Source organism: Pinus tabuliformis, chromosome 6 (genome assembly GCF_031772625.1).
Source record: "Pinus tabuliformis cultivar Carrire ecotype Pingquan chromosome 6, CPIR1, whole genome shotgun sequence".
Taxonomy (NCBI): Eukaryota; Viridiplantae; Streptophyta; class Pinopsida; order Pinales; family Pinaceae; genus Pinus; species Pinus tabuliformis.
This window is the reverse complement of record NC_142292.1, coordinates 886,507,060-886,520,999: the sequence shown is the minus strand read 5'-3', so window position 1 is coordinate 886,520,999 and position 13,940 is coordinate 886,507,060. Positions and strand designations below refer to the sequence as shown.

Genomic DNA, 13,940 nt, shown 5'->3' with positions numbered 1-13,940 from the left:
GACACCTACCATTTGATGGATGTACCATGGACCTGTCATTCCCTTAGAGGTTGAAACCACCTAATAGGTCCTTCATTAACCTCTCTTGTCAAGGAAGGTAACATCAGTACATGTTCAAAGCCCATTTTGAAGGGTATGCCACTAGGAAGTGTACATTTTTTCTCTTGATTAAGGAGAATGTCACTCCTAATATTTACTCTTTGACTCTTTCATATATATTATGGTATTTTTTAAACAATATATGACAATTTAAGTTTGAAGTTGGCAATTATAGCTCATTAGTAATGAATTATGAATATGATGCTTCATGAAAGTTGAAAGTTGTTTCATTTCATTTCATGTTGGATATTATTTGTTGTAATGGTTACACTTAGCTTACAAGTACAACTTTGGTGATCAATAATGATAAATGTTATATATGGAATTTTGAAAGCTTGAAACTTTAAGATTGATAAATCATGAGACTCAATATGTTGTATGTTACTATGTTACTAACTTGTGGGTGTGGTTGATGAAGATTATAACTTCTAGATGATTATTGTTATATGGTTCAATCTATGTTTTTTTAAGTTTTTTATATCTAATTCATCATTCTACATGTTTTTGTTGACATATATGTATCAAAATATAAAAATATAAAAAATATATATATTATATAAAAAACGCTCCGGGATTCGCTCCCAAACCGGGAGCTTCTGAAAATGTCGCTCCCACACCCGTTTTCGCTCCCGCTCCCAAGTAACACTGCTCCCAAAGCTCGTACTTTCATTGAACCTTTCCATTGAAGGAGCCACCTTACCTCACTTAAAACCTATCCTAGGAACATCTATCACAAGTGAGGGATACTGAGACTCCTCCCGTCGATGAAAATCCAAGAAGAGAAAGGGACATAGGTTGTGGTGACAGTGGGCCTTTGTCCCAAGGTGTTGTTGTTCCCTCCAGCTTTAGCCTGTTTACTAGGTCTGTTAGTTTGTGCATCGACAAATCCTTAAATCCATCAAGGATCATCTTCTTCATTTTGGCATTCTTCTTTTTATAGGTAGCCAACTGCTAAGGATTTATCTATACGACAACTAATTTTCTACATACTCATTCAGACCATACTCATCCAAAAGGAATGACATCTTGGCCTTCCAAACGCCAAAGTTGGAGGCTCCATCCAACCTATCCTGATCTCTCAATCTTGCTACGACCATCTCTTGAAATTTGTGAAACACAAATAAACTGGTGAAATTATTGAAGAAATTGAACTAGGTTAAAAAGCCTTGCTTTCTTCTTGTGCCCTACATTGATTTACTTCTGCAAACCCTCTGCGCCTAGATCTACTCTGATACCATGTGAAATTTCTTTAATTGCAATAACTGGAAATTAATCTTCTAACTTATGTAGTTTGTTTTTCTTCAGAAACTATTATGGCAAATAATGATTAATTCACTACTGCAATCTTTACAAATAAAATGCAAGAACTGAGAAATAATTCACACAAACAAAATTATGGACACCAATATTTTTGGACAATATTCCTTGGGAAAACCCCAATGTGGGGAAAACTAATCTGCAAATGAGGGTATATATTATTAATAAATATTCAACAATTTGAGGGTACATCAACTGCTTCCATTTCACTGGAAAATCTCCTGCAAATATTATTTCACTTATCCGACTAGCAAATCGATCTGGAAATACTAAGTTTCCTCTGCAAAAACTAACTTATCCTCCTTCAGCAAACTTGTACCTCCTGCTTGCAACTCACATTGGATCCTGCAATTCACACTGGCAACTGAAAATGCTTCCGGAAATTTGTTCCGGCAAATATACTACCTCCTGCACTCCACTGAAGCTACTTCACACCTCCTCCGATAATTATTTTGCAAACTGGAATTGGGATTACTACTCCAGCTACTCAAACTAGGTAAATTGGCTATTCTCATTGTTTGCTTGGCCCTATTTCTGTAGAATAAATTTGGCCTTTCTTTGACTTTGAGAATACTAGAAATCACTGTGGACATCTCCTCCATAAATAATCTCCCAAATTCTCTATTGAAACCCTTGTTGTTGGTGTCTCCCTCTACTTCAACTGTGCCTTTTCTAATCACTGCAACTAGGTAAGTCGAACTCCTTGAATGTGTCTCTCCAAACCCTATCAACTCGCTCTTATAATCTCTCATTGAGCAACCAACAACCATAATCTAATGTCAATCGATGGCTAAGATGATCTTGACCCCATCAAATGACTTTTCTGGAAGTCTCTAGAGCAAAATTGATTTTCCTCAATTGATCTAACTTAGAAAATAAGTAAGGCTAATTAATCTAATTGAGATGTTTCTTGTGAACACCTGTCCACTACTACCAAAAACTAACAGATATAATGTACATGCAATTTTTACCTCTACATACAAGTTTGAGATGCTCACAATTCCATCCCATTTATTTTGGCTTTAAACATTGTAACTAAAGTAAGACATACTTTAGTACAATACAAAATTTATATGTAATCTAATTTTGAGATAACATTTATTTATGTAAACCAACCTAGATCCATCTTAACTCTGGATCTACCAAGCACCAAGAGGGATCAAATCTCTTTTCACTTTCAAAAAGGTTTGTATCTCAGGAGATTTGACCCCTCTTGACGCTTGGTAGATCTGGCATTGACATGGATATAGGTTGGTTTAATTGTTAATTATAATTATTAATTTTATATAATATATTATATTATATTTTTATTTTTATATTATTTTAACCTAGTCAAAATGTCTACAGGATATTATATTACATTATAACTATCTCCACCATACTAGGCTCGAGAGTGCCTCGGTGCAATTGTGTGAAATATACATGAACATAAAAAATAATTTTTTTATATTCCAAGAATTAATTAGTGATTTCATAATATAGTGATTTATCTTTTATGAAATACACCAATAAAAAATTGAATATTCTATTATACCTAAAACAATTATATGTAAGTTTGAATTTGTTATTGAAAAATTAAATTTCAAGATTTTCATTGAATACAATTTGATACAGTTATGTTTCATAGACAAGTTTTTAAATTTTGAACTTTAATAATGTGTTTTTGAAATATATATTATTATGTTATTTTCATTTATATGATGTGTTTAATTATATATGTTTTCATTTTATTAAATATATTTTTATGTCTTAAATTTTGTAGTGTGTCAAATTTAATTATGTAAATTTTCACTATCAATTTTTTGTTGAACTTCAATATTGTCGAACTCGAATTTGAATTTGATCGAAGTGACTTAGTTTTCAGCCACTGGATTAGGTATTTGCACTATTATCTGTATTAGAGCTGTTGGAAATACTAAGGGGGGTGAATTGATATTTCACTTTTTCTTACGATTTAATATCCAAAGCATTAACCAATCAAGGGAATATATATATATATATATATATATATATAAACACTTTATTTATATTTGAGGGAAGCTACAACTTCCGGTTTGCCAGTTACAATTGGAAGGGATACAACCCCAGGTTTTACCAGCGCTCACTGGAAGGCGGTGACAACCTCCCAAATGAATCTACAACTTTCTTGCTTAGCACCACCCTGCCACCCTTATAAAAGATAGAAGTTTAGAACACAAAACTCTTGGGCCCCCGTACCAGGGATAATGACCCAATTACAAAAATACTTAAAAGCATCTATCCAGTTGCATTGTATTTCATGGTGAAATATATATCGAATACTGACATTTTTGGCATTGGTTTATTTTATTATTTTTCTTTCCTTTCTCAAATACCAGTTTTACTAAAAATGTAAACTACAACAGAGGATACAGTTGATAATGAAGGCTGGATATAGCCTTCCAAACAGCTCACTGGTGCATGCAGAACCCACCCGGATATTGCCTTCCAAACAGCGAACTGCTGCATTCTGAACCCACCCTTTACAGTCTTCTATTGGCAAGGAATTTCTTAGTCTATCTCTTCACAATACTTTTCCATGTGCAAAAGTTTTCTAACTAACCTGTGATCTCTCTCAAAACTCAGAAATCTTTGAAGATGAGGCTTTGAGAGAATTTGTATTCCTTCGAATGACCTTGAAATGCTTTTATGGTTGTTCTTTCAGTTTTTCTTAATCCTTCATTTTCCTCTTACTAGGGTCCTCACGTGGTTCACTGTCCTTTTAGTCATTGTGAGGCTTTAGAAGCTTGTTTCTTGTGTCCTTTATTAAGCTGGTGTTCTTTATGTCTTTCTTTCTGGATTTATAAGGCCCTTTTGCAGGTTCCTCATTCAGATTGTGTGGACTACTCATAACTTTAAGTATACCATTTGCCACAAGACAGGGTCCAAGCAGAATCTCTTTTTTAATATTTGATGCTGTAAAAGTATTTATCCGGCTGCATTGCTACCCATGGTAAAATGTTTATTAATAATTATGTTTATGGCAGTGGTTTAATTCCTTCTTTACTTACTCAAAAACAAATGTTAGTTATCATTGTTTCAAAAATGGTTGTGATTGTCTTGAAAATATTTCTCAGGTTCCTCAACTTTTGGTTGTATACATTGAAACGATATTTCTGTTGATATAATATATATTTTTATGCTTCTCGGGAAAAAGTTAACTGTGATCTATATCATAAGCAACTGATTTTTTTTTATTGCAGGTGTTGCTAAAGAATTTACCTCCAAACAGTGTTCTGATGAATGAAATCAAACAATGTGTAAAGAACTTCCTTATTGGGGAAGGTTTACTTGCAGGAGAATCTTCACAAGCTGTTAATTCTTTACGGAGACTTCATGGGGAATCTGTATGATGATTTTATACCCTTCTCCTTTAGTCATACTAATAATCACATGAATAGGTCTATATTCGTTGTGAGAAGTACTTAAATTTTTAAGCATATGCAGAAAATCAGACATGCTGAGAGGTAGTAAAAAATTTAGATTACAATAGGCCCTATTAAAGCATCTGAATGATATGTAACGAAGTTACCAGGTGTGAGTGTTGAGAAATATAATAGACAGTATTATAAAGTAGTCTCTAAAAATGCTCAAAAAAATGCAAAAAGCTAAAAGACACAAAATAACAAGAAATTGCAACCTCCTTAAAAAGTTTACACTCATTTTGAATCCTTGTTATGAAATTTAAAAAGAGAGAAGAATATTAGTGCAAATAAAAGATCCTATCAAAAGATGCAAGGAGTGGTTAAAACATATGCCACAGACAAACATAGAAAACAAGCTGAACGGATGTCATTTGAGAAATTAGACACCACATGCAAATTCGGAAAGGATAAAAATGGTGGAGGTTCATTAGTTTAAAATTGTGGAATTCAAGTAAACATTTAGAATCTGGAAAATAACTTTGAATTTGACCGTTCCATTTTACTTGTATGAAAATACATGTACAAACATGACATGATAAATTGTTATATAAAATTTTAAAAATAATAATAAGATATAGGGTACTTAAGATAAATAAAATAATAAAATAACGAAGATAAACAAAATAATATTTATAAAAAGGCACAACCTTTCAAAAAAAGGCTCAAGACTTCCTTGAATGAATACTTAATGGGACTTGTTATCCACCAAAATGGGTAACCCTATAGGAGAAAACATTTCTCCTATTCTTCAAATCCAGCCGGCCAGCCAGCACCTCCAAACAATCACCACTAGCCGAGGTGGTGCCACTATGCCTCCGCCACATGCATCAGACTTGTGCTTCTCACCCAGCTGGCAAGAGCACATGGATGAGGGTGGGCTTCCACTCAAAAGGTATTTTGATCATTTTACAATTGGGTGCTTATGCGTGTTTGTTTTTGGGCATTTGATATGGATTATGGGGTGACCTGAAAGGAAAAGGGTTTTTGACTGTGATCTTGTTCTCTCACATAAAACGGGGGGCTAATCTTTGATCCTAACTCAGTGGGAACTCCCATAATGGCTCGATGGGTATAGGAGGGGCACTACTTGGGACTCCCTGATTTAGATAGCATAGTTCTATATATTTCAATATTATACTTACCACTTTCCATCTGACATTACAAGCTCTTATATCACCTCCATTTTTTAGGTTCAACTGACCATTGGTCCTTGTTAGATGGTGTTGTCATTGATGTCAACCCTGGGGTTTGACTGGTTTGACTTTGACTGAAACACCAATCATTGATGTCAAATTAATAATGAACACTTCTTATAATTGTCTGGATTACATCAAGTTGGAAGCTCCACTGTTGGATGGTTGAAAACCCAAATTCTAGGGTTTGGGTTCTCTAAACTAAGGACATACCCCGACTTTGTCGAGGGTTTCTGAAGGGTCAAATCATTGAGTTTGACTTGGATATCCATGTCATTGGATTCTCCTTGTTGAGATCTTTCTGGTAGTATGTGGTACATCACGTAGTTCCCCCTGGTTTGAGAGATAATTGAGTTTGTAGTTGGAGACCCCATCTTTGGGCTAAAACCCCAAGCGGTGGTGACTTGCCATATTTCTGTTGGTATGTGGAGCATCATGGTTGAAGAAATAAGTCCAGTCAAAATTGGTACATCCTATTTGAGGTCAAGAACACCATGATGATGAGGCATGACATTAGAGAGTCAAAGGACAAACGACAATTAAAATTAAATTAAAACTAAAGAAAATAAGAAAATAATTGTTTTTTTCCCATAGTCATAGATAAAAATAAAATAATTAAATCAAGTCATGAGTTATAAGTATTTTTGCCTCTTGTTAAAAAGGTGCATGGTCATTAGGTCCTAAGGCATCGGCCATGTTCTTAGCTAAATCAAAATAATAATAATAATAAGAAAAAAGCAAGCAATAATAAAACTCCCATACATTATAAATTGAGCGATAAGCAATATTCAACGACATATTCTGAAATTGTTCTTAGGTTCGATTGGTTTTCTGAAGTATGTTCCAGCATAGTTATTATGTACAATTGATCTGAAGCTGCGGCTGCGGCCCTTGTGTAGTGGTTCTGGGTTGAACGACTTATTTTTACTATTATTTGTTACATGATTTAATGTCGCATTCGAATGATGGATCGGACTTGGGATTTGGAAGCGAGTTTAGATGTCCCCTGTATTTTGCGGCACTTCCGAAGGCTTGTCATTCTTAATTGGAGCCACTTGCTTATTTCAAGACTGAAACTGCTTCTTTATAATACGTTGCCATTAAAAAGACCTTGATTCGTTACAAGTAACTCTCCAAAGGATCATGTGTGGTGAGCCCTAATTTCTACAAGAATTTCTACTATCTTACTCAGAGATAAGTACTCATCACAGAACTCATCGTAGCAGTCCTAACCTCCAATCTGAAGAAAACATAGTAAGTATTACAAATTGAGATCTTGTGTTTCCTTGTTCAGTTGCCATTAAAGCAGAACGTGTACAAATTCCTACTGTCAAGCACTGTCTGATCTGAGCTTGAAATAGTTAATGCACTCTAGGCTCTTGCTGGTATTTAGATAGTGTGTTCCCTGATCTGCAATATTGGAAATTCAAGAATTGATATTTCTAAAGTTTAAGCATTTAGAAGCCCCTTAAAGATCACTCCTTCAGCATTTTATTGATACATCAGCATACAACAGTGAGCAAATAGCTACATTGCCTTCTATATGTTGCGACAACCATATTGCTGCCCATGCACATGATATCAGCCTTACATTACATGACTGATGTAGTCCCTGCTCGTTTGTTGGGAAACAGTATATCGAAATGTCAAAAATATGGGCAGGATATAGCTCATTTGCTACCTGTTGTACAATCATTGAATAGTTGGTGGGTGAAGGGCCAAGGCAGTGCGACCTGGAGACACCCTATTTCAGCTGATGATGTTGGTCAAATTTCATGAGAAGAAGATAGTTGTATGCCAATGAAGTGGCTTGCTGCTTTTACATGATTAATTTGGTAGCTGGCTGGTGGAGGTGAAGCAACCTCGAGAAACCCTGTTCTAGCAATTAACATCGGCTTCAACCCTCAAAGTACTCTTCCTCAAGCTCTAGAATGTGAGCCGAGGGTGACAATTACAAGAAAGGCTTGGTTGTAGCTTGTCTAAAGTTGAGTGGAGAGTTAGAGTCACAATCACCTTTGCCAAGATTTTACATTACCAAATAAGTACTCATATAACTCTGTGTGCATGTAGATCTTATATGACTGCTTATAAAATTGTCTATGTGCCATCATAAGTGGGTCTCATTCTATGTGTGCCATAGAATGCTAAGTGGATGCTTGCTGGGTTGAGTAAATGTTATTTTAGATGCCTGGGATGTTTGATTCTTGTAAAAGTATGATCGTTGGGTTTCCGCATAATGTATACGAAATGGGTTGATTTAGTATTTCATTCCTGAGTCTAGGTTATGGGCTTGAATCTCCTGAGTAATTGCTGATGGATAAATTGCCCAATACATTAGTAATACAACTGAAGGTTTATACTGGTTAATATTCTGATTGACCATGGTTGTGCTAACGCTGACAAATGGTGTACTCTTGTGCTTAATGTTGTGTTCAAAGTTGGTCTGTTGCTTGAACACGTTAGTTATATAGACTCTATGTCATTTTGGTCCTAAAATTAATATATTTGCTTGATCATGAAGGATAGGTAGAACCCTTGTTGTTAAAAAGAATCTCTAGGTTTGTTTATGAAATTGACTGAATATGGATACTGGCATGTATTGTTGTTATCTTTGTATGTTCTTCGGGTATGTGAGTTGTATAAATTAAAAGGATGGCATCTAAACATATAAGATTGGGAACTAGTGGGTTGGAGTCATCGGTGGAATTGCAAGGTCAGAGATCAGGCCAGCCGACCTTGTTGGCTAAGTCGAGGCTTAGAAAAAAAGTTAGACCTGGAGCAAATCAAGTGGGACCCGCCAGGTTGGGGATCGGACCGGTCGGCCCTGATAGCATAGCCAAGCTAGTTGGCTAAGGAGCAGGTCAAGGCTTGGGTTAGGTTGAGCCCTCAATATAGTTGTTCAATCGGTGAGGTCAGGGTCGAGGCCCTGGCTAGATACAAGATTGATTCTTAGCGAGGAAGGGCCAACTTCCTACTACAAGGGCCGACACGCCTTCCACGTCGATCCGCCATGTAGATCATGTCATAGATGTCCATTTGCGCACCATGTAGGTGCCATGTGGCAAGCTAGAGTGGCAAGCAACAAGTGCAGCAGGGACAAGTGCAGGATAAGTTGCAGAAGGAGGTGCAGATGATGTGCAACTTGATGTGTTGATGTGATAAGGTTGTTTTCATTATTGATGTCCACAAGATGTTGTAGCTGGATGGTGTAGGTTGATGAAACCCTAGCTCTAGGGTTTGGCTTCCTTGGAAGCTATGCACACCCCACATTTGTTGGAGCTTTTGTAGCAACAAATCAGTGAGTTTACCTCAGAGACCCTCGCCATTGGATTATCCTCGTCTTGGAAATTCCAACAGTGTGTGGAGCATCTCGTGGGCCTTCACAGTGTGTGAGATATACTCGGTCAAAGTTGGCCCACCCAACCAGTGACCTAAAACCCCAAGGGTTGACGGTGTGGCAATAATGTGTGATGATGTAGCATAGAAGGATTGAAGGTTGATGACATGGTAGCATTTATGAGTGATGTGGCAATCTCTTCACAACTTGCAGTCATATAATAAAGTCGAAAAGCCTAATTTGACTAGGGTTTAGCTCAAATATTTTGAGTCGAAATTTAAATTTAATTATTTATGGGCTCCAAATTAATTTAAATTTCAAATGAAAGTTTGGGCCAAATCATAGAGGAGTTTACCCCTTGGTCCAATATTTTCTCTTTGGTCCAAATTTAAAAGTTTAAAACCCTTGGCCCATAAGTATGCGAAGAATGAAAATGCGTTGGCTCAAATTAAATATTCTTGAACTAATTTGATTAGGGTTGGGCCATTGAAAAATTAAAATATTCATTTACTTCCAAAATTTTGGCTAAGTCGGCTTCACTATAGCTATATAAAGGATATTGAAGTTGATTAGGAAACAAAAAGGAATTTGCATCTCTCTCTGAACAACTTTAGACCTGTGGAGCACGCGCATCTTTTGGTGGTTGAAAATATGGAAACTCAATTGGTTTATATTTGGGATTCACTAGGGTTTATGGTTTTTGATCTGAAGTTTTCCTTTTATCTCAATAAAGGTATCATTGAATTATTTCAAGCCTTTTGCAGGATAGGTAATGAATTTTGGAGTATTTTCTACAGTATATCTACAATCTTTCTTCTAGCATAGAGCTAAAACACATTCCAATTTTTTGGTCATTGAAATTTCTCTTGCTCTTTGTGATTTTCTTGTGGCTCGAAGTCAAACGAAGAAGTTGAGGGCTCCTTTGTGGCAATCTGCTAATTGCATCCCTAGTTATCTTTTTTCTTTGGACACAATTCAAAATGTTCGGACTATAGCCTTTGTTGGACAACTGTGCTATACTCTATCTTCTACAGCCCTAGTAGATTTCACTATATCACTGTGACAGAGTCTGTGCAATATATTATTCTATAGTGTTTTGTAGTGGTATCACGTTTGTTCCAACATCACTATATTGTAGTCACAACTTGTATAATAGTAAATCACACAGGGAAAATATTGATAGTGATCTTGTTGACAAGTGGTTTGGCACATTCCTGTGGCTTCATTTACAACTTTCTTTGACACCACTTACAACCTATTTTGACCAACAATAACCCTAACATGTCACATCAATCAACAATATCAGTATAGATGACAAGTGACTTTGATTGCACAACAGTGACCTTATGATCTTACAATTGGGACTAGTTCTCAACATTGACTTCTCTACATCAAAGTCTAGGTGTGATGACAGGGATGTTGTGATGACATTGACAGTATCTCTATTCAGTGTTTGACTTATGTCTAATGCTTATGACAATGATAATTCAATCTTTGACATGACAGGAAACAGTGATATGATATGTATGGTTATATTTGTTGATTTTGGGTAGCATCGGATGTGCTCTAGCCATGAAATATGGTGGAGAGGCTAAGGCACATGAGATCTCCAAGACCCAGAAATCGTTTGGAGAAATTCCACCCAGATGAGGAGTTATTAAAATAATTAAACTTTTTAATGGGTTCCTAAGTCTAAACTTAGGAAAATAAAAATATTAATGTGTATTAATAAAATATGGGTGAGAAAGTTCTAAGTGACGAGGATTAAGCCAATTCTAATCTTCGTCGTTGATTAGGGACTTAATCTCGGTCATTGATTCATCAATAGGAAAAGTATAAGAGGAGGCTTGAGGATCATTTGGAGACACACCAAGTGATCAAAGAATTCGATTTTTTGGGGTGAGGTTTGTTGAGGAAATCGAGTTAGTGATCAGAGTTGCAGTGAGGGGCAATTCAGCAAGGGATTTTCATCCAAGGCTGAAGAATACATCGCAGAGAGGCATTGCAGTGCCGGCAGAGACAACGCGGGCCCTAAAAGGGCTGACGCAGAGGCCGAAGAGCTGACGCAGAGGATACAGAAGACTGACGCAAGCGACGCAAAAGCCGTAGAGGCTGATATTGGGCCTTAGAGGCAGCGCTGGGGAGATTCTGTGGGGCAGACTGGGAGCAGATCAACAAATACTGAGCCAGGAGAGGGTGACAGCTCCTGGAGGAGTGATGCAGTACCAGAGCAGTGCTTGGAGCAACTTTCGCTATCCAGCATACGGAACAGCCCGAGTCACTGTGGGGTTTGATCATCCATTTGCTGATTTGCCGGAATATTTGTCTCCATATAGAGGTACTATTACCAAGGATATTCTCTGTTGGGTGAGCCATTTCTGGCACCCTAGTTGTATTCACGAAATCTGCTTAATAATACAAACCCTGTATATGCTACACCGGTTTTCCCAAATTGGGTTTTTCCAGGGACAATTGTCCAAAAATAACAGTGTCCCTTGTGTTATTGTCTCAGTTTATTTCAGTGCATGATCTGTATATTTGTGAAGGTTGCAATAGTGTTTACTTCGATGTTTATGCAATTAAATAACTTGTTAATGTAAAGAACAAGTAGGAGAATGTAAACCAGTAATTGCACTAGGGGTTTCTGATGTGTTAGATTCAGGAAAGTTCACATGTTATCAGAGCAATTGCAGATCATAGGCCACTGAAGACACCAACCAAGAAATCTGAGAATTTGCAGTAGAGAAGCAGTTGTCCCAAGAGACAACGTTGTTACAGAGCCGGAGAGGCAAGAGGAGTGACATAGTGCAGAAGAGGTGATGCAGAAGCTCACGCAGTGCCTGCGTCAACATTCTGGGCCGGGAGAGGAAGACGCGGTAGCTGGGAGGAGCCCACGCAGTAGCTGAGAGGAAGGGCAGATTAGGCTCATGCAGAGCCCCGTCATCTTTCTGACCCAAGAAGGATTGACGTAGTTGCCCGAGAGGAGCAGATTCAGCCCGCGCAGAGATTCGTGCAAAAGCCTAAAGGGCTCAGATTCTTCAAGTTGCCAGGGCGAAGGGAGCTGTGCAGATTTTGATTTGAGGAGCTGGTGGGACGCTATCTCTGTAGGTGTTGAAAAATGTCTAAGGAGATTGAACCAAGGTAGAGGGAAGCACTAGCTCGACAGATTTCTAGCCAAGAAATCTAGATTCGGGTTGCAACGGCAAAGGAGGATTGGAGAGGAGTAATTCGATGGTTGGTCGGAGGATTTCCGAGAGGGAAATCAAGACTCAGAGGGAGGCTAGAGAAGAGGAGCAGAGATGGCAATGAATGGGTTAAGGGATCAGGACAGATTAGACGGAGCATCTAATTTTGTCATCTAGAAGGCCATGATCCCGGCAATCCTAGACAAACATCACATCAAGGACTATTGTTAAAATTGGCAACTAGGGCAAAACTTCATGTGGGTCATCTTATTCATGGCTGATAATATTTTTATTAGATTCCTCTTGTCGAGAGGTGTAGGATTGATATAAAGATCATCCAATTCCGATAAGTATTCATGGAGATATGAATTTATGGAATTATTATCAAGCGAACCTACAACTCATGTAGGCTCAGAAGCCCAACAGTCACATCTATTCAAACACCAACGTTGTGTATAAATACAGGACTTTTCCTCATTTGGACTCACTCATCTCATCACATCTCTCTCTCTCTACTGCGCAGAAAATAGTCTCTTCTCTACTGCGCAGAAAAGGGTCTATCCCTCACACATGTGAAGCCGGAAGCTGCTGAAACTGAAGCTTCAATTGTAGAAGTAAAGATTGACTTGCGTGGAATAGAAGATCTCCTCATCTGAACTGCGTTGTAGGTTCATCTGAACCTCCTCTGAAAGCCACAACTTTTGGTGGTGGAATCAAGTCAATCCGACGAACGGTTTGCAATATATCAACTGCCCTAGTTTGAAGCCGGAAGCTGCCAAAACTGAAGCTGCAACTGTAGAAGTGAAGTTTGACCTGCGTGGACCAGAAGATCTCCTCATCTGAACTGCGTTGTAGGTTCATCTGAACCTCCTCTGAAAGCCGCAACTTTTGGTGGTGGAATCAAGTCAATCCGACAGATGGTTTGCAAGATATCAATTGCCCTAGTTTGAAGCCGAAAGCTGCTGAAACTGAAGCTGCAATTGCAGAAGTGAAGTTTGACCTGTGTGGACCAGAAGATCTCCTCATTTGAACTGCGTTGTAGGTTCATCTGAACCTCCTCTGGAAGCCGCAACTTTTGGTGGTGGAATCAAGCCGATCCGACGATCGGTTTGTGAGATATCGTCTGCCCTAGTTTGATGATGAAGCCGCTAATGCTGATGCTGCTGATCTAGGGTTTGCTATTGCTGATATGAATCAGATTTATTGTACTATTTCTCTCTGCTGAATTATTGAAGATAAAAGAAGATTTGATCAAAGGGTTTCCCCACACATTGTGGGGTTTGTCCTTGGCTAGCCGCCACATCTTGTGTCTCTTGTCTTGGCTTGTTTTTTGTTGATCATTTAATGTTTTATCTGCACTTTACTT

The 13,940-nt window shown here is 37.7% G+C and overlaps 1 protein-coding gene across 3 annotated transcripts in view; it reads left to right on the top strand.

Annotated features, from left to right (window-relative positions):
* Window positions 1-13,940, top strand: part of LOC149261751 (vacuolar protein sorting-associated protein, putative (DUF1162)) — a 528,477-nt gene that overhangs the window by 480,365 nt on the left and 34,172 nt on the right. For all 3 annotated transcript variants that reach the window (XM_089422755.1, XM_089422751.1, XM_089422743.1), the window contains one exon: window positions 4,638-4,781. In XM_089422755.1, the coding sequence (XP_089278881.1) occupies window positions 4,638-4,781 (144 nt within the window). The remainder of the gene's footprint in view (window positions 1-4,637; window positions 4,782-13,940) is intronic.